The sequence below is a fragment of the Phoxinus phoxinus genome (genome assembly GCF_949152265.1).
Source record: "Phoxinus phoxinus genome assembly, chromosome: 12".
Classification (NCBI taxonomy): domain Eukaryota; kingdom Metazoa; phylum Chordata; class Actinopteri; order Cypriniformes; family Leuciscidae; genus Phoxinus; species Phoxinus phoxinus.
In genome coordinates, this window is record NC_136887.1 from 31,036,405 (window position 1) to 31,062,508 (window position 26,104).

The 26,104-nt window shown below is 37.2% G+C and overlaps 3 protein-coding genes across 6 annotated transcripts in view; 2 read left to right on the plus strand and 1 right to left on the minus strand.

Annotated features, from left to right (window-relative positions):
- Positions 1-5,141: 5,141 nt before the first annotated feature.
- On the plus strand, positions 5,142-12,828 carry stx5a (syntaxin 5A). Its single transcript, XM_079630700.1, has 11 exons — positions 5,142-5,296; positions 6,418-6,673; positions 7,376-7,443; positions 7,568-7,623; positions 8,450-8,520; positions 8,747-8,863; positions 9,075-9,131; positions 9,344-9,425; positions 9,974-10,080; positions 10,225-10,346; positions 10,914-12,828. Exons 2-11 carry the CDS (start codon positions 6,605-6,607, stop codon positions 11,071-11,073), a joined length of 909 nt encoding a protein of 302 aa, XP_079486826.1. The 5' UTR covers positions 5,142-5,296; positions 6,418-6,604; the 3' UTR covers positions 11,074-12,828.
- Positions 12,824-18,113, minus strand: LOC307008106 (protein RD3). Of its 2 annotated transcripts, none has more exons than XM_079630702.1 (3): positions 18,059-18,113; positions 14,554-14,858; positions 12,824-13,946 (listed from the first exon to the last, which is right to left on the minus strand). In XM_079630702.1, the coding sequence occupies exons 2-3, from the start codon at positions 14,856-14,858 to the stop codon at positions 13,577-13,579; spliced, it is 675 nt and encodes a 224-aa protein (XP_079486828.1). In that variant the 5' UTR covers positions 18,059-18,113; the 3' UTR covers positions 12,824-13,576. The 2 variants fall into 2 exon arrangements, with proteins under 2 accessions (XP_079486828.1, XP_079486827.1); XM_079630701.1 differs by lacking the exon at positions 18,059-18,113 and adding an exon at positions 15,671-16,364.
- LOC307008104 (uncharacterized protein) overlaps positions 18,070-26,104 on the plus strand; it is a 28,801-nt gene continuing 20,766 nt past the window's right edge. For 2 of the 3 annotated variants that reach the window (XM_079630697.1, XM_079630698.1), the window contains exons 1-5: positions 18,070-18,354; positions 20,178-20,396; positions 22,748-22,944; positions 25,588-25,691; positions 25,987-26,030. In XM_079630697.1, the coding sequence (XP_079486823.1) occupies positions 20,235-20,396; positions 22,748-22,944; positions 25,588-25,691; positions 25,987-26,030 (507 nt within the window). In that variant the 5' untranslated portion in view covers positions 18,070-18,354; positions 20,178-20,234. The remainder of the gene's footprint in view (positions 18,355-20,177; positions 20,397-22,747; positions 22,945-25,587; positions 25,692-25,986; positions 26,031-26,104) is intronic. The other variant, XM_079630699.1, reaches the window with a different exon arrangement.

Sequence of the window (26,104 nt, forward strand, 5' to 3'; positions counted from 1 at the left end):
TCATATTTCACCCCAAAAGACAAAAAAGAAAATGGACAATTAACCTTTTGCGTTATTTTTAAAACACATATTTTCATTACTGCAATAGAAAATCTATATAAATATATAGATTTTATATTTTTTTAGAAGGCAAAAAAAATTATCTTAATGTGAGAGGCAATCTATTGTGATAATATGGTCTATAGCTTGACATGTAACATGTTTTAAAGACTTTGACCTTGGAGTATTATGTTAATATAATGGCATAATAATCTTTCGGTACATATTAAAAAAAATCCCTCTGATACCACTGGATGAAAATGCAGCAGAGCTTTGTGAACTTTGCAGCAGAAACACATTTGCTTTAGTCTTTGTTATATTCCCAATTCACCCTCCTTATTTTGCATCGTCCACCCCTCCCTCTCTTTTCCTGCCGTTTAACGGTAATGAAAGACAAACATTGTGATAATTATCACCTGGGTCTGGGAGTCTTAGGCAGAGGGCCGCCAGCACCGTAATGATGTGAGAAATAATATTATCTCTCTCCCTCCTCTCGCTTGACTGCTGCTGAGTCAGACTCACTCACACACACACACACACACACACACACACACACACACACACACACACACACACACGGAGCTAATAATGCCACCTGCACAGCGCCTGTGGGACAGCACAGACCTACCTCACCTGATATCTCCTGTTTGCTGATTCACTGCTCCTAGGCTTTTAACAGGAGTGATACAGCATGAAGTGATACAAAATTAAGTCTGTTTCTATTACCATTTTTGTCAATATTTGAATATTTTATTATCATTATTATGATGTAAGATTATTATTTATTGCATATTATTATTATTATTATTATTATAACAACCGTTTCTTTAATTGTATGACAATTGACCATATCCTAAAATAAGTTTCATTTTCTAACTTCTACATAGGCCTATATCTTTTAATTTGGGAATTAATAATTTTGTGTAATAAATAAAAAATTTAAATAATAAATAAATAAAAAATTTAATGTAAAAAAATTAAGCCTGTTTTATGACTGGGACTTTTTTGCATATTTATGTTCCATTTATTCCATTTTTATACCTATATTATTATTATTACATATTAAATGTGACATGACTATTATTACCTTTTTTAAAAAAAAATTTTTTTTTTTTATTACAGTTAACCATATAATTCTGAAATGGGCGTTTTCTTTCCCTTTTTTCTATATATACATTTTGAGAGAGAGAGAGATCTTTGGAGTTTTAATGAGACTCTTTTTTCTCTCTTTTTAAAACAAGAAAAAAATTATAGTTTGTAACAAGGGTTTTTATTGGCCTGTGCTTGTTGACAGTCTTGTAAAGGTCATTTTTTTTATCATGCTGAGCAGCAGTGGCGCTTTTATTCACTGTCTGGTCCCCTCATCACTCTCTCTCTTGGATTTTGCATTAATATAGAGCCAGACACGATTCCTGTGACATTATCAAAACCGGCGAGTCGCTGGAGTGCCGATCTCATATAAATATTTCACAGCATTTGATAACTGTAGGCTATACTTGATGCAGTGAGGTAGCTAATGTGTGTGTGTGTGTGTGTGTGTGTGTGTGTGTGTGTGTGTGTGTGTGTGTGTGTGTGTGTGTGTGTGTGTGTGTGTGTGTGTGTGTGTGTGTGTGTGTGTGTGTGTGTGTGTGTGTGTGTGTGTGCGTGGGCATAGAATAGCCTACTCATATTCCCTGGGCCCCACAAAACGTAAACTCTTTTTTCGGGCAAATGTGTTCCCGTTGAGGTTTTCGTTGGCCAATGTGAATAAATCTTAAAGATTCAAAGAGACAAGATAGTCAATGCCTGACCTGACGTTTCATTCTTATCCAAAATGATTCGATGTGAACATAGGGCGCTAAAACACTCTCATGTAATGTCTTTTTTATTCATACTGGAAGCCAGAAGTCAGTACACTTATGACGCTCCAGGAAATCCCTTATATGGAGAAAGGCATCCAGCTATCGCTGTAGCTAAATCAAAAAACATTTTGCCTGATGAAAACGTGAAGACAATATGATGGCGACAGTAGCCTATAGGTATGGTTTGGGTTTTTCACACGGGGGTAATCCATCCGCCGGAAACTTAAGCTTCCCTCGGGCGCCGCCATTGTAGCAGAACTTCACCTGCTGTTAGCATTCCATTGACTCCCATTCATTTTAGCGTCACTTTGACAGCGATTAACTTTACATCTGAGGCGTCCAAAGACTCCATTTGTCCATTTTTTATTTAGAAAGAAACACAACAAGGTATAAAAGGCTCCATTACTTTGTATCTTACGTTATGGCCCCGTAGAAGCCGTTTTTAAAAAATAGGCTAACGATTGCGTCATAACCACTCGACTCTCTGTCGCACAGTCGAGAAATTACCGTATAGACCGGCGGAGAAGCTCGCAAGCAATCGGGGGGATGTGGAGGCATAAAGTCCGATAAAGTCAAGGGAGAAGCCCATGCATAGAGAGTGATAAAGTTGCTCCCGCTGCTAGCTCATGGACAGCTAATACTCACGCTCTCCGTCTCTGCGAGATTCGGAAGGGAATGATTCAGATTTCTCTCGGCACAGCTACTAGAAGACTCACGTCACATCTACGTCATAAAGCTCAGTTTGAGCCTGCGCAGTTCGCCCGGCCATCAGGAACTGAGTCCTATAATGGGCTTCACTTTTCTCTGTTGAAATCTATGTGGTCGTTGTGTCCATCTTATACTGTCTATGGTTTTTCAAGCCACCTCAGGGTATTTTCATAACAATGAAGTAAACGACTGAATGAATAATGCAGTGCTATAGCCTTTATTACAGTATAGAAACTATAAAATACCCTACATTTCCTTCTAGGAAAACATTGTATTGTGTGTATTCCATTTTATTCCATTCTACTTTATTGTAAAAAAATACATGATGCTTTAATGCAGAAGTCTTGTAGTACATAAACCAATCATTAATTGTCATAAGGAAAATATAAGAAAACAAAATACCTGTCTAGACAACGGTCAGGGAAAAAATGGTATTACACTTGATGTCTGCCCCACTTCACTTCTGAAATGGTGTGTGTGTGTGTGTGTGTGTGTGTGTGTGTGTGTGTGTGTGTGTGTGTGTGTGTGTGTGTGTGTGTGTGTGTGTGTGTGTGTGAGCGCGCGGGTGCGTGTTTGAGTGGGTTTTGTACAGGGTGTGTGTGTGTGTGTGTGTGTGTGTGTGTGTGTGTGTGTGTGTGTGTGCAAGCGCGCGGGTGCGTGTTTGAGTGGGTTTTGTACAGGGTGTGTGTAGACTGTGTGTGTGTGTGAGGCTGATGCTGGCCTACCTGTCTGTCAGGGCTCACAGCCAGGACTAAATTTAGCAGCCCGCCTGCAAGATTACGAAAAAACTGAAGAGGGAGAAACAGAGAGTGACTCATCCGTCCAGAAGATGGAATACATTTCTGTGCTACTTTCTGACTTTCTCTCCCTTTCCTCCCTCTCTTCTTAAAAGGCATTATAGAAATGATATTTTCCAGGGCCACCCACTTCCTCTCCCAGGCTCACCTCTTTTTTCATCTCCAGCTAAAAACACACAGTCCCGTGTTTTTTTTCCTGCTCTCACATGTGTGAGTGTGTTGCTGCCCAAAGTGGCACTAATGATAAAGCATCAGTCGTGTTTTCCTTGTGTCTCTTTGTTGAAGCAGCTGTGTTCTAGCAGGTCTGGATGCTATCTGGACAACATGAATATGTGTGTGTTGTGATGTTATCTGGCAGAGACGACAACATTGGCTGAGTGCTGCTTGTGTGTAGGCCTATGCGTCAGTGTGTGTGTGTGTGTGTGTGTGTGTGTGTGTGTGTGTGTGTGTGTGTGTGTGTGTGTGTGTGTGTGTGTGTGTGTGTGTGTGAGTGAGAGAAAAATGTAAACCTTCATGTGCAAGTCAATAAAAGTGTTTTCTAATGTGTTTTTATGCGTATTTCTCCTCTGGGGAAACCCTGATGCTATTGAACCCTGTCTCAAATGGGCTGAAAAGAGCCGTGTCATCGATCTGAGTCCAAAAAGCTCAAAATAATGCAGATCCTGAGATAAGTTATGGGGTTTGCTGGATTCAAAGGGAGTTGGGCTGATCAGCACAAAGGAGATAAGGAGCACAAACAGCTCTTAAGCTGAGAGGACATCAAACAGTTGACATGCTGCTTCATGTTGAATTGCAGAGAATATGTATGTGTTTGTGTGTCAAATTTCTCCTATATACTGGAGAGTAGACCTTCACATACTGATAGTGAAATCTAAGATTATTTGGAAATCAGCGCAGCCAAAGATTAAAATGGATTAGGAAATATACTAAATGAATATGAAAACAGGTGTGTGATGATGTTATGTGTAGGGTTAAGGGAAAATATCAGAGGCTCAAAATATAAAACAAGAGTCCCAACACAATTTAAGCCTAAATTTGTGTTTTGCTATTTGAAAGGATTACAATGTTTTCAAAACCACCATCTACCTTTGTCAGTTTGTTTACTTACGTTCATATTTAGATGAACTCTTATTGCAGTTTTAGTCAGTGTACATAAGTAGTTATTTTAATATTTAGAAACATATTCAAGTTAAAATGATTAACAGCATGGTTTTATTGTTCGACAATATAGCAAGTGCAGCTTTTTATATTCTTTTGGCGACATCTGCTGGTGTTGTAGTGTTTTGAAATGTTACTGTCAATACATTTTTTTTCTGATAAAATCTATATAACCACGAATATTCGACATAAAACGCACAGGTTTTTAATTTACAAAAAATAACGACACTAAAAAAAAAGCCCTAGTTAAATAAAGATAACAATTAAAATAATTCGATTGGCTAACCCAAAACAAAACTTTTATTAAATTTCACTGCTCCAAAACTAGCTTAACTATACATTATTTTTATCTCGCATTAATTATTAAAATCATAGACAGAGATGACCTGTGTTTGGGAGTATTACAAACATTAATAGATAGACGCACGGATTAAAAACAAAAAAATAAGTAAAAAAGAAAATGGAAAAAAGCTAGAAAAGTATAAAATAATTTTTTTTTTTTTTTAAATTACAATGACTTATAACATAAAATTTGAAACTAAATAAAAATGGCAAGATTGCTGCTCAACACAAAATTTGTCATCTTGCGTCACAAATCACGCTTTCGGAAAGCGGCATTGAGCGTGCGCGTTCGTGGACGTGGCAGTGACGTTACGCACACCGGAAGCGGTCAGGACTGGAAGTGAAACCCCGACCTCCCTAATATCGACAAGCCGGGAATATTGTAAAAAACGACGAAATGGCACAATAACCGTGAGTAAATGATTCTAAATGACGGCAGGAATATGTTAGTTAGTGGTTTACGTTCATTTTGAGCTATTATGGTTTAAATTAAGAAAGAAATTGTCGAGTTTTTGGTCAATTAGCGCACTGAGAACTGCGTACTGCTGGACTGAAGACGGTGTCAGTCACTGTACAGACGTAAACAAACACCTTTAAAGATATAAATAGTTTTTAAAACATTAAGTAATTTTTTGTAACAGATCTTCTCGGAGAATGAGTTGTCGTATTGATTTGTGCTCTTCCACGTCTGCCTGTGGAGGAGCCAGAATATTCTAGGTGGCCTATAATCCGATAACATGTGAGTTCAGTTTAACGTTAAGTTACCTCTCTGCTCAGCTGACTGATGGGCAGGTTATTTGTAGACATTATCTAAAGTGGTTTTCTTTATTAATATTGTAAAGAAGGGCAAAGCTGAGGTGTTGGGGTCAGTATTAGCAGATCTTCTAAGTATTTCTGGATGTGGTAGTGAAAGACAACACTGTTTACCTACTGAACCTCTTTTTACTGGATTCTTAGTAACAAAGTGAAGGCAAAGTGAATATATACCCAGAGAATGGCATTTGCTTGAAATGTTGTTATTATTATTACTATATAATAATATATTTGGTTTGGATACAATATTCACGAACAAGTAAATGGAAAGTGATACAAAAACTAAATGAAAGAATAGGATCACTATCTTGTTTTGAAAGCACCCTGAGGTAATGTAAAAAAAAAATTTGCTATTTGGCTTGATTATGTTATTACACACACAGTTTTAATCAATGTATATGAGAAGTTCTTTACATTTTTTTCAATTATATTCAGCTCAAAATTATTAATTTCATGGATTCTACATATCAATATTGCAGGGTAACTGACTTCATTAAAAATCAACTTGACACCAAGTGGTTAAAAAAAAAATCATTGGTTAAAATAAGGTGACATTAGTTCTATGAAAAGTTTGTGCATTATTTTGTTATCAAACCAAGCGCAATATTACTCATACTCTCAAGTGTCCAAATACTTTCTAGAACACTGTAGTTTCTTCTCAGCAACAACAACCAAAGTTCAGTTGATTTGAATTGATTGAATCGTTCTGTGATCCTCAGATGATGTGCGGAGTCGCTGAAGAACAGTCAGCTCAGCCAAGCTCTTAGTAACCTCTGAAGTCTGAGTTGTTTGCTTTGGCACCATAAAGACGCCAGTGGAGTTTCACAGCAGCCGGATCACTTTAGACTCACTGTCACACATACACACCTTGATATCGTTGAGGGGGAAAGCTTCTCCAGCATTATCATGACGTGTCGGGACCGCACATTTGAGTTCCAGTCGGCTTGTAAGTCCCTGCAGGGGAGACAGTTACAGGTATGACAACATAAACTACATCTACCAGCTACAGTGTGGATAATGCACGTTTCACAGATGCTGAAAACCATTTATCCAGTTACACGGCATCTTAGAGGGAAAATTACAGTATACTTACTTTATTTGAAAATTTTGTCATCATTTACTGAACCTTTTTTACGAAACAGTAATGCTTGGCAGAATGTGAGCTGCTCTTTACCATACATGAAGGCCTGGTTTCACAGACACGCATGCTTAGATTAAGCCAGGAGTAGGCCTTAGTTAAATTAGGACATGTAAGTAGCTTTTATAAATGTGCCTTAGAGAAAAACATTACTGGTGTGCATCTTGAGACAAAACCATGGCACTGACATATTGTCAGAGCAAGTTGTTTCAGTTAAAACGGCTCAAACAGGCATTTTAGTCTGGGCTAGGCTTAAGGCTCGTCTGTGAAACCGGGCACAAAAGTAAATTGTGACTTAAGCTGCAAGTTTCAAAAAGACACTATGCAAAGCAAGCCATAAAAAAGCAATATAAATCACTATCCATTTTTCTTGAAGCAGAAGCTTTGACTTTCTGCCTAAGCTCTCCTACTGTGCTTCGTGGAAGTAAAAATTTGTTTGTCTGTTCTTTTAAATCATATCACACTTTTTTTGTTATTGGCAAAAAGATATGTTATTGATGTTTTCACATGTACCAAGAGTTCTTGTTCTGTCTTTTCAGAATGGGACTCACACTAAACCTGCCATTAATGCCCTTAAACAGCGCAGTGACTTCACTCTCATGGCCAAGTAAGAGTTCAGATGTTTCTCTATGATCTTTGAGCCCAGTGTGTTTTCGCTTCAGAGCAACTCTGTCTTGTCCTGTTTCCTTGAATCTTTGCCCCCCTGAAATCTTGTTTTGTTTCTCTAACAGGAGAATTGGGAAAGACTTGAGCAACACATTTGCCAAGCTTGAAAAGCTTACAATTTGTAAGTAACATGTCAGTAACACTAAATAGATTCAGAAACACCAAATAGAAGACTGCTCTGCTCTTCTTTTCTTTTCTTTTTAGACTCTTGTTGTTGGTGGAAGATTATGTATTTAATAGTTCTGATGCTTGTCTATGGTTATTTGGCATTTCCCTAGTCTAGTTCCCTGGTATAATGTAATTGACTTGGAGTTAATATACACTGCTGTTCGAAAAGTATGGGGTTGGTAACATTTTTAAAATGTTTTTTTATGCTCAACAGCAAGGCTGCATTTATTTTATATATATTTATTAAAAAAACTGTAATATTGTGAAATATTATAAAAAAATTAGAGAACTGTTTTTTATTTTAATATATTTTAAAATATAATTTATTCCTGTGATGTCAAAGCTGAATTGTCAGCATCTTTACTCCAGTCTTCAGTGTCACATGATCCTTCAGAAATCATTCTAATATGCTGATTTGATGCTCAAGAAACATTTTCTACTATTATCAATGTTGAAAACAGTTGTGATGCTTAATATTTTTGTTGAAACTTTCCTTTTTTTCAGGATTCTTGAAATATAAATATTTTTTACTATTGTAAATGTCTTTATGGTCATTAATGCATCCTTGCTGCTGAATAAGTATTAATTTCCTTATGAACTCTTACTGACCCCAAACTTTTGAATAGTTTGTATTTCTTTTTTGACTAAGATTCTGTAATTTAATATTTCTTGTGAACTATGTTACATAACATTGGGGTTTAAACTGATGTTGTTGTAACGGTTAGAGACTGCATCAAGTCTAGTCCCAATATTAATTTTTATTCTCCCCTCACTCCTAGTGGCCAAAAGGAAGTCTTTGTTCGATGATAAAGGAGTGGAGATTGAGGAGCTAACGTACATCATTAAACAGGTTAGTGGCGTCTTTGTTGTCCTTCTCCCTATCCATCATATGACAACATATTGATATGAATCTCAGTACTTGCTTTTTTCACTTAGTTTGCATTGATGTTGAAGTTGCCTGTAGAATTGTTGATATCTGTGTTTATCAGAATCCTTCAGCTAACTTCCATAACGTGAAAGATCAAACCTCTTGCAGTGATCTGATATGCTGCCTCTCTCTGTCTGTCTCTCATCAGGACATCACCAGTCTGAATAAGCAGATAGCGCAGCTGCAAGACCTCGTGCGATCCCGCAGTGGACAAAATGGCCGCCACATCCAGACACATTCCAACACAATTGTTGTCTCCCTGCAGGTACATTCTTATATCTGATATTCCTCCAGTGCACAGATATTTGAGAGACTCCAGGAAGTCTCCCATATCCATTGCTGTTGACATGTAGGGGTGGATGATCTTATTTGGATCGACATATAAAATGACTTAAATAGCCGCCACACCTTTCATTTTCCTGCCACAATATAGTATATGATGCAAACAGTCTTATCTGGGAATGTTTGTGTTGCAGTCCAAGCTGGCATCAATGTCAAATGATTTCAAGTCAGTCCTGGAAGTGAGAACAGAGGTGAGGTTTCTTTATGACAAGTGCTGTACTTTTATAATGTCATCAATTATGTGTCAAGCCTTTGTTATGCTTTTAAACATTCAATCAGCTCTTTAGTAAGAAAAAATGCACAAAGTCCTGTGAAATCATTGGCTTTGTAGCAAAGGTTGAGTTGTATTCCAAACAAAAAGATTTTTTATTATAATATAACTGTATAACTGTTGTGTGTTTAGAATCTGAAGCAGCAGCGCAGCAGAAGAGAGCATTTCTCCCAGGCTCCGGTCTCAGCCTCTCCTCTGCTCACCAATAACTTCAGTATGTCACCCCTTTTTAATGTCATGCTATTACAGTTTGTTGTTAACTAATATTAGTATATATAGTCTCGAGCTGTGCAGATACACTCAAACCATTACCAATATTTTCTACATTAACTAAATATGAAGTAACACAATGATTGTTTGATACAAACAATGAGCAAACATTTTAAACAAAGAAAAACTTCCTTGTTATGTTTGAGCTTCTCTTTTGTGCTAATTTTGTATTAACATTCCACACTTTTATTAAACTTTATTATTTGTTATATTTTTATATTATACATGCTAATGTTTTAGATATAGTGTATAATATAACATTATTGCTGATATTATATTATTATAATGTAATATATTATAATAACTTATTATTATTATTATTATTATAGATTCATTATTATTATATTAATTTCTTGTTTGTGATTTTTGTTTTTGTTTTGTTGCATTTATTATTTAGAAAACAGAATTCTTCACCATGTCCCATTCGTCAAATGATTTGGTTTTAGACACACTTGCCATTATTTAGTGTTTTTAATGTCTTGCCTCTTGCAGATAGCTCAGTTCTGATGCAGGATGAGTCCAGGAGTCTGGGAGGAGAGGTGGCCATCGACATGGACTCTAGAGCAAACCCTCTTCAGCTGCAGCTCATCGACGAACAGGTATCTGTCTCTCAGAGGAAATGCCTCTAGAGTTAGGAATGGATTGTAGACTAGGCTGCTGCTTGTTGCTGAATGTTTTCATGTATGACAAATGTTGAATGTCTGATTTTATGATTAAATGTCCGTTTGTTGTGTTTTGCGAAGGACTCGTATATCCAGAGCCGATCGGACACCATGCAGAACATCGAGAGCACCATCGTGGAGTTGGGCTCCATCTTTCAGCAGCTGGCACACATGGTCAAAGAGCAGGAGGAGACGATTCAGAGGTCAGACAATCACACACCATATGAATATGCATACTGCAAAACCACAGACTCAACAGATACACGCTGTACAAACCACACAAACACTTACCACTCTCGTCATAGAAATCTGTCATAAATATATATGTTGCTGCACAATAAAATGGCATATTAGTATTTAAAATGTAAAAAAATTATAATTATTAAATTATTATTATTAATGGCAATATTATTGCCATTTAAGACTTAAGTTTGCATCTACAGGGGAAATATTATTATTATTATTATTATCATAAGAAAATGTTAAACATGTCCAGGTCATTTCACCTGGACCACATTTCACCCCAAAATCAAAAGAAAAAAATAAGAAATTGTATTTTGCAAAAAGAAAATGGGACAATTTGAAGACATTGTTTTTGGCAATTGTTGCTAATAACTATAGGATAATTTCTTATAGTGAAACGGTAATTATTATTTTCTTTTTTTACAATAGTACAGTATAAAAAGTGAGAAGATTATTGCTTTAATTGTGATGTTTTTGTCAAATGCTGTCAAAAGCCTGAGCTGTTCATGTTTCTTGTTGACCACCAGGATCGACGCCAATGTGGAGGACACCCAGCTGAATGTGGAAATGGCCCACAGCGAGATACTGAAGTACTTCCAATCCGTCTCCTCCAATCGCTGGCTCATGATCAAGATATTCCTCGTTCTCATCATCTTCTTCATCATCTTTGTGGTCTTCTTCGCCTGAGAAGGAACAACCTTGAGTGTAAGAAGGGGTGGAAACAGAGCCAAAGGTTTTGAAGGAAGGAGGAACAGGCGATGGACTTATGGGCGAATGTGCAAAAACACAAACACAAGTGGACTGGGCCGCAGGGGACTCTGACTTTTGGGGTGGGGGGGTTCTGATGCTCATTGGTGGAATGATTTTGGTCAGTGACTGTCCATGTTTGACTCTCTCACTCTAGAGGGAGGAGGATGATGACGCTGATGAAGGTGGAACTGAGATGTACTGTGCATTTAGACTGAGAGGAGGGTGTTCTGATTCACTCTGTTCTCTTTAAACTTCATCTACATCTGCATTAATATTTGAGCCTTCGTTTCCTATTAATAATCACATATTAAAAGAGAAGGCTTTTCCCCAAGTGGTTTGATTCTTCAAACTGGTTTAGTTTGTTTTTCTCAGGCAGTGTTATCCGTAATCATCGATAACATTTTTACTGTAAATTAATTGACCTAATTCTCTTTCTAAAATGTTTCTGATAATAATAATGCCCCCATTAATCTCTATTGATCTGTATTTTATATCAAAGTTAGGCAATTATTTGCCACTTATGGGTCATTCTCCCACAGAAATATCAGGGTCATATTTTACCCCAAAAATGAAAGGAACAAATATTTGTAATTAATACTATAATTCATTTATAATTGCATTATAATTCTCATTAATGTAATGTGAAGGAAAAAAAATTACAGTATGATGAAAATGATTGTATATGGCATGATTTATTTATTATTAATAAACGCTAATTTAATTAAATACTACCTTGATATATACTACAAACGTACTTTAAAAATGTGCAAATGCATGTGTACATTTATAAATCATGTATCTTTTTTCAAACAAATTAGTTTAGTTTAAGAAAATCTGGTCCTAAAAATATACTTATCTTTCTTGTTTGGGTGGTGAAATATGAGCCTGACCGTTTTCATGAGATTCTACCTTCTAGTGTTAAGGCCTTCTGATTGCCGGCCCTGTAAATATGGGGTCTGCAATATTATATACTGTTTAGAGACTTTGAGTTGTTTTCGTTTTTTTTTTATTGAGTTTGATTCTGCCAAATACACAAGGAGGAGTTAGAGGAAGTTACCTGGTCTTATGATTTTGCTCCAGGCAGGTGCAAATGAAGACCAGTGTTTTTGTATAGTAGTATAGACTTTAAAAGAGGTTTAAAGGGCCCAAAGAGACTCCAGATGGTTATAAACTGCTCATTCATCACATTAGGATGTTTCGTTCCAGGTCTGTGCAGAGACAGTTTCATGTGTTGGTTGTTCTGGAGCTGAACGCCTGGTAATGACACCGATCGGTACTCTGATACATGAGCGGTGGGTGCTTTTCCTTTATTTTTCGAGGAGCAACCTTGGCCTGAAGAAAGTATTGGCCACGGCACAAAGACCAAGATCCGCTCCTCCATGCTGTGATGCTGTGAATAATGAAACAGGAGGAGGAGCTGCCAGAGATGATGTCTTCACTTAGAAGCAGCATTTTCCAGGTCAAACTCTCTCATTCGCTAAATCACAGACTTTCTCTCTCTCTCCCACACACACGCCACACACTCTCAAATCAAACTCATGAACGATGTACAGTGTATTATTTAATAAGCACTTTTTATGAAGACTCCTGTTTCCAGGCTTTTTTAGCTGATGATCTGCATCTCTTGTATGAACTGAACACTGTTGTAATGTAAAAGCAAACAGTACATATTAAAACACATCTGAGAAGTAGTGTTTCTGGCTAATGTTGCATTTGTTGCTGTGACTGTAAAGATGTTATGGAGTGAATCTCACAAAACTTGCCAAAAACCTGTCTGGGTCACACCAAAATCAAAAGAAAAAAAGAAATGTTGCATACCAAAAATTAAGCGGACATTATTTTAACAATTCAGCGCATTTCACCTTTTGGTGGGTTATTTAATTTCTTATGGTGAAATTAAAACTGAAATACTGAATACAGTATTTATTTTTTTATTTTTTTGCAGTACAATTAGCACTGTATTGATGGATATGCTATGAAATTTAAATATAATTTTTCCGACAAAGACCTGACCTGAAATAAGACCTGGAAATGCACTTGTCAGGCTTTGTGAATTTCATCCTCACAAAAAAAAAAAAACAATTTAATTCTGAAAATATGTACATTTACGCCAAATATTCACATTTATATTCACATCCAAATATTAAAAATATTTAAGAACACATTAGAAGGTAAAAAAAAAAAAAAAGACTAGGCTATAGGCTTCTTATATATGCCTATACTGGTGTTCTTTGGTGTAATTAACAAATGAACGTTTGTCTTACAATCTGATAGCACAAACTTTAGTCTTTCAAGATGTTTCCTAGAATCAGATTTGTCCTCTCTTCTCTTGTTCTCTGCCACCTTCTCTCTTCTTCTTCCTCCATCACCAGCTTAGCCTGCAGGCTTGCATTTCTTTCTCAACTCTCTTTCCTTTCCATTCATCCAGTCTTCCTGTAGTTCAGCTGTGTGTGGCCTGCTCGAGAGGGGTGATCTCTGGCATGCTGTGACTCCGTCCCTTGCGGGCGCGCAGGGCGGTTGCCACCTGTTCGGCTGCCTCCTCCTCCTCCTCCTCATCAGACCATGTGTTCTCCTCTTGCAGGTTGTTTCGGGAACCACCGAAGCTTCCCTTGCCGTGGTTTAGGGTGCGGAACTTGGACCGGAAACTGACAAAGGAAAGGCTCTTGCTGCGCTGTTTTTCCCAACGGTTCATCCGGTTCTGGATTTCTGCATCTCCCTGAAGCTCATCCAGGCAGTTTTGTAGGACGCCCCGAAACAGTTTGGGGACCTCGGTCACATCCGCCTCAAACTCGGACACTTGCTTCCGGAACCTTTGCAACAAAATATCAAAATCTTTTGAGAGGTATTCATGAATCCACCTCTATCACTACCTGGGTTATTGTAGTTAACTTAAAAATTAAAACAATAAAAACATTCATGTTTAGCTACTTTAAATAAAGTATATAAAAAAAGTTATTTTATTTCAGCGAGTTAAAAAGAAAACCCTTCTCGTTCTCTTTTAACTTGATGTATTAAAATAACAATAACACTTTACAATAAAGTTTGATTTGTTAACATTAGTGAACTATATTATCATGAACTCACAATGAACAATACTTCTAAAGCATTTATTAATCTTTGTAAATGGTAATTGCAACATTTACCAATACATTTTTAAAAAGTTTGTATTTAATGCACTGATTGTACTAACATAAATAGATTTTTACTAACTAATGTTAACAAAGGTTAATAAATGCTTTATAGATTATGCATTAACTGCTAAAAAATGAGAACTTATTGTAATGTGTTAAAACTGAAATCAAAACTATATAGACATTATAAAATGGCAAACTTATCAAAAGGAAAATATAAAACTAAAAACTAATTCAAACTATTAATAAAAACTATAGTAGTATCGCAGTAACACATGGCACCTACCTGACAATGACCGGGCCACACTGTTGAGGTGGGATCTGGGCACAAAGCTCCTGCAGGTCCAGAACCTCTCCTGGCGTGAGCTCGTACGGGGCCCGAGGCTGAGGGCCGGCCAGCCAGCTGTAGTCTGCGCCGGAGGAAGAGTTTCGCCGCTTGCGCACCTCTGCTGCCTTCTCCAGCCGGATCCGCTCGGTCCGCTTCACCATGGCACCCAGCTCCAGCATCAGAGTGTTGGTCACCAGCTCTTCTGGAGTGCGCTGTCCGGGAACCTTCGGCTCCAGGGAGAACACCACTGACCAGGGAAACATCTGAGAGGGCAAAAACCATTAGAGGTTTGAGTTATGAAGTTCAGGTTGTAACATTGTCTGTCACACACACTGCCTACTTTAAAAACATTGCTGTTTGGATTTAATTAGGCAAATGCTTAGGAGTCTATGATTGGATCATTATTGCAGTGATTATTATCTTTATAGATCTTGACCAAAAAGGTATGTACCTCTTGATGGAAATAAATGTTGTGATGTTATTTTCATCAAGAGGTGCATACATTTTTTGTCAAGATCTTGTATTGGCAATGCAAGAGTCAAGTACTCTGTCTCCTCCAGCACATCCCAAAGACTTTCAAGGGATTTAAGGACTGGACTCTGAGGAGACGATTCATGTGTGAAGATTATTATTTTTTATTTTTGAATTGTACTTATTTATTTAAATATATGCCTGACTATTTGATCCCAGGTCCAAAAAAGTTTTGCATTTGTAAAATAAAATTCTGGAGCTCTAATACGTGTTTGGATATTTACTTTTTTTTTTTTTTTTGCCCTATATTTATTGCTTTGTGTCCAACTCAACTTTAGTTCAATATGCAGACTTGTAATTCCTCTAAATGCCACTGGCAACACAGCACAGCCTTTTGCACCCTGATGTGTGTTATCTGGTCGACTATCCAATCAATAATAGTTTAGATATCCAAACATGTGCACAATTGTGCAAACAGAATCAGTATTTGCTCTGGAGTACAGTATACTGCCTATATGGGATGCAAATTATGATTATTAATAGAAATTAGGGTGAAAAATAACACCTGCCATATACATTTAAAGTTATGGAAAAAGGATATTACCTTTCAATAATGTGAGTTTTCAAATGTTGACAATATATTCCTGTTTTAATGTCAAATGTCTCCAAATTGGTGCAATAAATGTAGAGCCAAAATCTCAAAATCCTTTTGTTTCCAGTCTGAGCACTCCAGATGAGACCGCTCTCCTTTGCGATGATCTATACACTGTAAATGTGTGTGTATGTAATCCCATATAAATATGCGAGCTGGTATTTAGCCATCTGATTAGCGCGCTGAACACACACCTTGCATTCAGTGTGACCTCCTGCTCATCCTGAGCTGCCAGCACAACATGTGCACTGAATGCATTCAAACTACCGGTATATATATATACTGTATATGCAATACATCTATCTATATATAGATATATATATGCATTATTATTACTAATGCATATGCAAATAATATTGTAGCATTGCATCTATTGAATATTATAAAATAATTTCTAATGGATTAATTTGTGATACAAAATGTAAAATTTACGTTTCAAGCAAAGTAAAGCAATGAAATTTAGCAGCTTGTTTCATTGTAATGATTTGTAAAAGGCAGAGCTGTATAAAGTGTCCATTAGCTCTATTGTTAAGGTGGTAACATCAGTTACTCAGAGCTACTTAAGGAGTTACCTAACCCGCTTTCCATGCACACGCTGTCTTAATCATTGCGTATCTGTACCGGGCAGTCTGTGTCCGATCGCACCGAAAGATGGAGCGAGAACAGATCTGTAGGTGTGTGAGGGTTTCCACTCTATTCAGCACTTCGGAGATTTAATCTGCATATGTGGGATCATGGATTACACTGCACTCCTACACTCTTCTCAGAAACAAGGGCCACGGCAATGAGGATAATCTGATTACATGCTGTTTATGCTGGAGGATTACACCAGTGAAAGTGACCATTCGGGCGATAATGCATGACTGATGGTCAAGGTGCATCCCGCTTCTCTACCTAATTCCTGAAGGCTTTAATGTTTTTTATCCTTCAAGAGTTTGACACTAGTTTACAAAAGCACCGATTTAAAGGGATAGTTCACCCCAAAATGAAAATGTGTCATTACTCGCCTTCAAGTTGTTTCAAACCTGTATGAGTTTCTTTCTTCTGTTGAACACAAAACAAGATATTTTAAAGAATGTTGGTAAACAAACAGTTGACGGCACCCATTGACTTCCTAGAAGGAAAAAAGTAAATTGGTGCCATCAACTGTCCGGTTACAACAACTTTTTACCAAAATAGATATTATCAAGTATCATCTTTTGTGTTCAACAGTAGAAAGAAACTCATACAGGTTTGGAACTGGAATTTTTGTGCCCATTATTTGAATCACTTTATTTGGTTGTCGATTATAAAATGAAATCAACACTATACTAAAGTAGACATAAATGATCCACAAGAAATCATCACACACACACACACAAAAGATTACAATTGGGAAAATATACACTCTTAAAAATGTAATTTTTGATTTCATTATAGAAATTTCCATTACTTTTTCAGCTCTTAAAATCACACTTTTGTATATGTAGAGCCTATGTATTTATGTGTGTATTTATTTGCCCCAATGCCTGGTTCATTTCGGACACTCGCTAGTGTCCAATATTTTTCTTCTTCCTCTTTGCAAATAATGTAAATGAAAAAAATAAATAACATAATGTAAATCAGTTTGGGATAAAACGATTTTGTGTACTCAATTTAAGCAACGTAACATTTTATTTCATAATATTTAATGTGATGTATATAATACAAATAAAACAATAAAATAAAAACGTACCCCTGACCGTTTTTTTTATTTTTTATTGAACAAAAAGCACAGGGGATACAAGTATCAAGCACAAAAAGTAAAATTAAAAATAAGATTTCACTCAAAGTAAAGCAAGGCAGTAGATAAGGGATAGTTTATACATAAAAAAAGAGAAATATATATATATACACATACACATAAAATAATAATTACACAGACCATTCATAGAAACTACACATCCAAAAAAATTAATACAAGTACATGGGAAATAAAAAAATAAAAAATAGTAATGTTAATCTTCAGAAAATCAGGAGATAATTTATAATGTATAATGAAACCTCAATTTCTTTGAGCAACAAAGAAGTTTTAGCAGCTTTCTTATTAGCTGATAAACAAAGAGAGTCATGAAATAATTTTAAATCAACACAAAAAAAGTCTAAAATTGGGCTTAGAATCAGTTACTTTACACCTATGAAGATGAAACTCGCCAGTCGCCACATAAAGTAAGCAGTTTTAATCTGTCATCCATCTCCTTTGACCCGGAGTCCCAAATCAAAAATAACACATTCACAACTTCAAAAGTAAAGAGTTTGTAATAAGCAGAAAAATAAGCCAAGCTACCTTCCTCCAAAACTCCCTTGAATAATGCCACTGACCTGTGGGTGCCACTGCACTTCTGGTTACCTCTTGACGCTCCGCCTCTTTGTAAACGTCACGGACCCCCACGCCTCGCGTCAAATCAAGTTCGGCAGTTTCTGAGGGGCGCAAGAAACAGCGACCGCGTGCGCTCAGTTTTGACTGTTGATAACGACAATCTGTGAACGTTAAACGGTCAAACGCTTCACATGCTATAGATGTACAATTCGGTTGTATTTTATTAACAGACACGTAAACGGCATTCAAGACATCAGGATCACTGCGTCTGAAAGAGATCAACACATCAGAAGTCCTGGTAAGTAATGCCACATTGTTTGATTTCACTGAAGCATTGATTTCGTTTTACCTGACAGGATTATGGTCTGCATTTGTTTTACCTAATAAATAAACTAGTTTTTAACTAGCTCTTTCAGCAGTCTACAGATTCTACTTTAATCAAAACCAGCCAGCGAATTTATAAATCTTACTAAAGCGAAGGCTTTGCTCATGAATATTAATTAGTAGCCTTTCTCGCTGCCTCCATTCACGAAGCGTTATTGATATTCATGACCCAAAACTCGCCATAGTAGGATTCATAAATTTGCTGAGGTTTGTATACGTAATTATACAGTGAGATCTGGTAAGACTGTTGTATATTCATCTCGGTACTAGCCTGGCGTCATCTGTATTTGAAAGCTCATCTTTGATGCTTTGTAATGGAAATTCAGGGACACGGTGAGATCGGACCAGGATGTTTAGTTTCACAATTCTTATAGATTCACAAGCCGGATTTTCCTCATTCCTTTCCTTCAGCAATTATCCAGTTCTTACTGTTGGTGACTGAGAAAAGAAACCAAATACAGGAGGTTGAGTGATCATATAAATAGACACTTTCACTGCGTGTGTGTGTGTGTGTCTTTGGGACTGTTCACTTCAGTATTTAAACCTTTACATTGCAAGTTCTCTTTAAGGGATAGTTTACCCCTAGTTCACCAATTATATTATATATGTAATAATCTGTCTTTATTAACTCATCCTCATGTCGTCCCAAACCCATAACTTTCTTTTGCAGAACACTATTTGCTATAATGAAAGTGAATGTGCACTTAAAAACAAAACAAGTAGGCTATCATTCAAGGGATTCTTCAGCCAAAAATAAAGATCCTGTCATCTACTCACGCTCCGGTTGATCCAAACCTGTATGAATTTCTTTCTTCTGCTGAACACACACAGCTTTTGCATCATTTTGCACATTTACATCTTGCAATTCTGACTGTTTTCTCAAAATTGCAAGATAAAAACTCGCAGTTCTGAGAAATAAGTCGGTATTGCAAGGGGAAAAAAGTCTGAATTGCGAGTTATAAAGTCCAATTCTGAGAAAAAAAATCAGATTTGCAAGATGTAAACGTGAAGTTAGAATTGTGCGATTTAAAAAGTCACAATTACTTTTTTTAAATATTTTATTCAGTGTCTGAAACCAGCTTCTATAGTAGCCTAATCCTAATCCTACTCCTAATGACGTATGAACATTTTGTGTGTAAAACCGCAATAATGCCTTAGCAATTTTCACGTTTACCTGAGCTAGAGTAGTGACTATGTCTAATCTGTGTTCTTTTGAGTAAAACTATTGAATTAAATTGGTTAATCCAGTTCACAAAAGCTAGTCTGAATGATTCACTCATGAGTCGGACTGATCCGGCTTTTGAGTTCAACTGACAGTCCCCGTTCTTTGTAGTTGCATGAATAAAAGCAACCAGTACAATTGTTAATATTAATTTTTTTGTCTTGCAAAGAAAATAATAAGCCATCATACAGGTTTGGAAAGACATGATGTAAGAAAATAATGACAGAATCTTCTGTTTTTGGTTCTACTTGGTGTTTTGGCAGCAGAAGTCCCTTATGAATGTTTCCATGAACACTCTTGACAAACACACACACACACACACGATCGCTGTGATTTTTCCTTTATATAAAGATGTAGATACACTGGTTCATTTTTGTCAGTGTGATCAGTATGTGAACTGATATTTCTGGTCTGAAACAAGTACAGACAGCTGAGAGTATCTCCCCTAAGGCAGCACACAGGATCCTCATGAACAACAGCTCAAGCCAAACCTTTCTATATCTCTTCCATTGCAGCCCTGGAAGATGATCGGCCAAGCTCTCTGAAACCTCAGTCTGTAGGCATCTTCAGCGATGAGCTGGGCCGGAGACGACTGGACCGTGGGTCTGACGGGTCACGTCCTGCAGAAAGTTAAGCAGCTTCAGGCTCAGAATGAGAAGCTGAATAAGGAAAAACAGCAGAGGCAACTGCAGCTGGACAACTCGGACGCAGCTCTGCACAAACAGAAGCAGAAGGTGAGCATCGAGAGATATGTTGTGCATTTTAACCCTTTAAAGCCTGACATATGCAATAATAATTTGAAAAAGTAAGAAAAAAGTTTGCTTATGTGGTTTTTGTTGAGCATCATAATTGATACATCAGTTTTTTATGGCTTATATGTGACCCTGGACCACAAAAGCAGTCACATGGGTAAATTAATAAATAAATAAGCTTTCCATTGATGTATGGTTTGTTAGGATAGGACAATATTTGGCTGAGATACGACTATTTGAAAATTTTGAATCTGAGGGTGCAAAAAAAATCTAAACATTGAGAAAATCTCCTTTAAAATTGTCCAATTTATGTTCGTGATTGTGCTGCATTCACTCACAAAAATAAATGTTTTATATATTTACGGTAGGAAATGTACAATATCTTCATGAGACATGATCTTTACTTTAATATCCTAATGATTTTTGGCATAAAAGAATAATCGATGATCTTGACCCATACAATGTATTGTTGGCTATTGCCACAAATATACCCGTTCGACATGTGACTGGTTTTGTCATCCAGGGTCACGCATAGTATGACGTGGAGTTCAGACTCGAGAAGGAAAAAACACCTCAGTTTTATTAAGAGGGCCAAACTGCAAAAATATGCAATTTGGTGAGGTTGCTGATATTTATATGACCAAAAAGTAAGATGAAATTCTGATCGCTTGTAATGTAAAACAATTAGATATTTATAACAGTATATCAGACTACTTGCATAAAATGGTGAGATGATAATTAAATGCTAAGTTTTATGATCAAAGCTCTGAATTTTGTATTGTGGGGGGCAAAACATATAATGCAATGCAGTACATTGATGATAAAGAGACAAACAAACATGCCTCAAAAACCTGATATATCATGATTTTTGTCTTGGATAATCGAGTAAAAATTAAAATGATCACATAATTTACTCACCCTCAAGCCATCCTAGGGTGACCTCTGACCCGACATATGACATAGGCGTAGCTTAAGTGAGAATGATGAATGCGGAAGTGCAGATGAAAGAGCAAAACAAAACGCCAGGGATGAATCCGAAGTTTAAATTGAGAAGTTTTACATAAAAATGTTGCAGGGTTTCTATATAAAAGAAGAGGAGCTACGCCATACGAACTACTAATGGTTGTATTTTTTTATGAAATAAAGTTAACAAAGAATAAATACTGTTAAATGTTTTGCTCATTACTAGGTAATATTAGTCAGTCAATGCATTAAAGGAACACTCCGACTTTTTGGGACGCCTATTCACCTTTTCCCCCAGAGTTAGATAAGTCCATACATACCTTTTTCATCTCCGTGCGTGCTATAAGTCTGTTTGACGCACCCACCGCTAGCCTAGCTTAGCACAAAGACTGGATGTAAATGGTTGCAGCTAGCATACTAATCCAAATAAGTGACAAAATAACGCAAACATTTTCCTATTTACATGTTGTGATTTGTATAGTCACAGAGTGTACAAAAAACTAAGTCATATGAGACACAGACATATTTTAACCGTATAAATACTGGGAACTATATTCTCTGAAGGCGAAGCACTGCTGCTTGGGCGGAGTGATAACCGCAGCACCTGAGACGCGCCGTGGTGAGGAGCAGAGAGTTCGTTCAGAGCGCGTCTCAGGTGCTGCGGTTATCACTCCGCCCTATATTCAGGGGATATAGTTCCCAGTATTTATACGGTTAAAATATGTCTGTGTCTCATGTGACTTTGTTTTTTGTACACTCTGTGACTATACAAATCACAACATGTAAATAGGAAAATGTTTGCGTTATTTTGTCACTTATTTGGATTAGTATGCTAGCTGCAACCATTTACATCCAGTCTTTGTGCTAAGCTAGGCTAGCGGTGGGTGCGTCAAACAGACTTATAGCACGCACGGAGATGAAAAAGGTATGTATGGACTTATCTAACTCTGGGGGAAAAGGTGAATAGGCTAAAGTCCCAAAAAGTCGGAGTGTTCCTTTAAACCAGTGTTAATGATTGGGACCTTATTGTGAAATGTTACCAATATTTTACTAACGAATAACGATATCAAATTTATTCTTGCATTTCCTTTATAAAACTTGTTAGACTCCACAGCAAAAAGACACGTGCACCACATTTTTTTGGTGGATAGTTTACAATTATTATTAACAACCTGCTAAAAAGTATGAACTGTCAATCAGACGACGGAAGGCTTGCAGTAGATCGGATACAACAGGGTTAACCAAGGCACTCAAGCTATGCAGAAATAACTGCCTGAAAGGACACCAAATGGAAAGTTGGCTGAGACTCTCAGCACAGCTGTAGCACAAACAGTGCTGGATGTGTTATGTAGCGTGTTCCTCTCTGTCAGTATGAGGAGGTGCGTGTGGAGCTGGCTGTGCTTCAGAGAGAGCTGGGAGGAGAGCGTGAGGCAGTGCAAGCGGAGGTGCGCACCAGAGACCGCCTGTCTCACGACCTGCAGGTCAAAACGGCTCAAGTGCACTCGCTAGAGGGACAACTCCAGTCTGCCAAAAAGCAGACGCAAAACCTCACACAGGAGATCAAGCGGTGAGACACGCACACATAAACCTTCCTGTCCGTTTACACACCAAACCGGACAAGGTCATGTAACGTTGATTAGCGATTGAAGTGTCATCTTACTTCTTACACTGTTGTGCCTATACTTCAGATTCTTGCATCACTACTGTATTCAGAATGAAGGAATGACCCAAATGTTTTTGAACTCCTAAAGAGAGATACGAAAATCGGAGAAGTCGCTGTTACTTTGGAAATGGAAAAACTTAGCAAATTTCCAAAACTTTGGTATCGCACACTCTTGTGTGAATCAGTTTTTAAATACATTTTTTAGTAGTTAAAAACATAATAAAATTCATAACCAAATTGTGTTTCGTGTTGTTATTGTTAACTAAAACTATTTTTAAAAAAAATGTTTAAAGGGCACCTATTATGACATTTAAAATGTTCCTAATGTGGTTTTGGGAGTCCCCAACAACAGTATTACGTGCATGCAATGACAAAAAAAAACTTTTGTTGTCGTATAATATGCATTTATTTTTACCTGATTTGCTCACCGACTCCCAAATGATTCGTTCAACGACTCGTTTTTCCAAACCCCTCCTTTGCGCGACGCTAATCTGCGTTGATTGGTCAGATGACCCAGCAGTGTTTACAGAGATAATACTTATTGTTTAACACGGAGTACAATGATGCTTTTATCAATTAAATCGTGGTATAATAATGATTATAGTCCACTGCTTTGTAGTTTGTAGTAAAAAACTAAAAATAAGATAAAGAATTTAATGTTATGTTAGCGAGCATAGCCCAGAGTTCATATTGTAAAAGCACAATCAGTCTTTATTTGCGTTAGCCCGATGCATAAACATAATGTTTTTACAAAAAAAATGTAGTTACGTTACTACGAGGTATTACTCTATTCTTTAAGACAACTCCGAAAACAACGACAAACACTTCACATATCTCAATACAATTGTCATTGAAGACCTAGAAGCTAAACAGTGCTTAGACAACAAACAAAATAATTATTAAGCATGCTACATAAAACATAAAAGCAACAATTATTAATAATAAGACTTACAGGTTGTGATACGGAGGAGGAAGCTGATGCAAATACACTTGGAACTGAACCTTCCTTCAATATCAGCCAGCTCGCGAATCCAAGTTTGATTGCATTTAAGTTGGTAAAGCAATCGTCTTCAAAATGGCGCGAACAAAGCACAAGGCTCGGACTACACTTCTGTGGTATAGTTGTATATATGAATTGTAGCCACTTAGTCTTCAAATGCTCCTCCTTGGGCAGATGAAAAAAGTTTGCTTTTGAGTCACACTTCAGAACACAGCGTCTCGTCGCCATGACGTTTTCAAGTTTTCCCTTGCCTTGGAGCGCAATAAGTGGGCGTATCGTATTCAAATAACTTGACAAGTTGACGTCATCTAGTCAGAGAAAAAGCTTCGGTCTTCTAACGATTCATAAAAATGACTCCGAGTCGACTCTTACTTTTGAAAGACAATAACTTTATATACGGTGCACTTTCATATTACAAACTTTGCAGGATGTTTTTGTTCACTTAAATCTATGTTACACACTACATGAAAGGTAAATTTCAAAATTCCATAATAGGTGCCCTTTAATTGAAATGAAGCTGAAAAAAAAAAGAGAGAAATATTAGATTATAAAAATTATACATTTTAAAGTCCCTGTAAAGTCAAAATGAAGTGTGTGTTCTGAGTTTGTCACACCACAGAAAAATGTTATTAGCCACCCAGCCAAATTTGAATGATAAATAAAGCTGGCAAGTACATAAAATAAGCTATCAAAATCTCGAAAAAATGAGCATTAGTCTCTGCTCTCAAACGCTGGGGATGTGTCCGCTGACTGCAACTTAAGGCTGGTTCACACGGCAGGATAATTAGGCCAGAAAGTCCAGAAACACCAGAAAGTCTCCACTTCTTTGACCATCGCCTTTTCTTTTGATAACGTTTTTTGTCGGTTAAAAACAAACTACAAACTATCGCCACTGCATCCTCTTCGTCCGCCATGATTGTTTACTCTGAAGTCACGTTTGATCTCGAGGGATTTTGCAAGATTTCCCGTCTGACCTGGGAATGCTCGGGAGTCAAATCGGTTCGTGTGTGATGTGTTGATTTTGCCGTGTGGTTGCGCACCACACACTCTACGACCAAAACTGTTAGACCCGTGATTTTTTCATCGCCGTGTGTGGGGTCTCTCATGTTTGGAAAATCTATTTTTAAATCGTCCCGTGTGAACCAGGCTTTACACTCATTGGTGGGCACGCACTGCCGATGATGGCACCAGTGGTCGGCGCAACGGGAGGATGAAGGCCGAGACCTGATATATATAATAATAAAGTAGATCAAATAAATAATTTTTGACAGGAACGAAAGCGAGGCTGCGAACAAAAGAAATACAGTGCGTTTAATATATTGCGCTGTTGTTCGCAAAGGTAACATACGGGTTGTTTAGCTGACAATGTCTTTCCGGGAACAAAAAAAGGGTCAATTAAATATGCCGTCTAACCTGACTAATGTCTATAACACTAGTTTGAGGGATTTCTAGACACCTAGAAGCACTAAAAATAATTTAAATTCATCTCTGAGAAATGGTTGCCTGTATTGACCCATAACAAGCTCTTTTTCTTGCTCTGCATGTAGGCTTGAGGCGGAGCTGGAAAAGCTGCAGAAGGGAAATGCCTCTGGGGAATCGACGTTGTTTTCCACACCTTGTTGGAACCTGAGCTCTCCCTGGGACAACAACGGTACCGTCCCTCACGCTCTGTCCTTTGTTTTTCAGTAGCCCTTCTGTTTTATTCACTGTCCGTTCTCAAAGTGTCCCTCTTTAAAGATTGCCAAATGTATCCACTCGTAAAGTAGGCAAAAGGGTGTTTTATTTTTCTCAATGTCCCTAAGGAGGACTGATTGCGTAGTAAAATGTGATTACATTTTGACTTTGTACCCAGGCTCTGAGTGCATGTTTGTCCATGTGGGATGCATCTAGAACGACCTTTTCATCATTATTCTTTTGCTGTTATTATACCCTGTTTAACCCTGCAGGTGGTTTCAGAGCAGAGAGTGAAAGCAAAACACAGCATGTCAGAGTAAGTCTTCAATGCACAAACCCTATTAAGAGCAACCACTTAATAAGGAATATGTTGTTTATGAATATACTTCC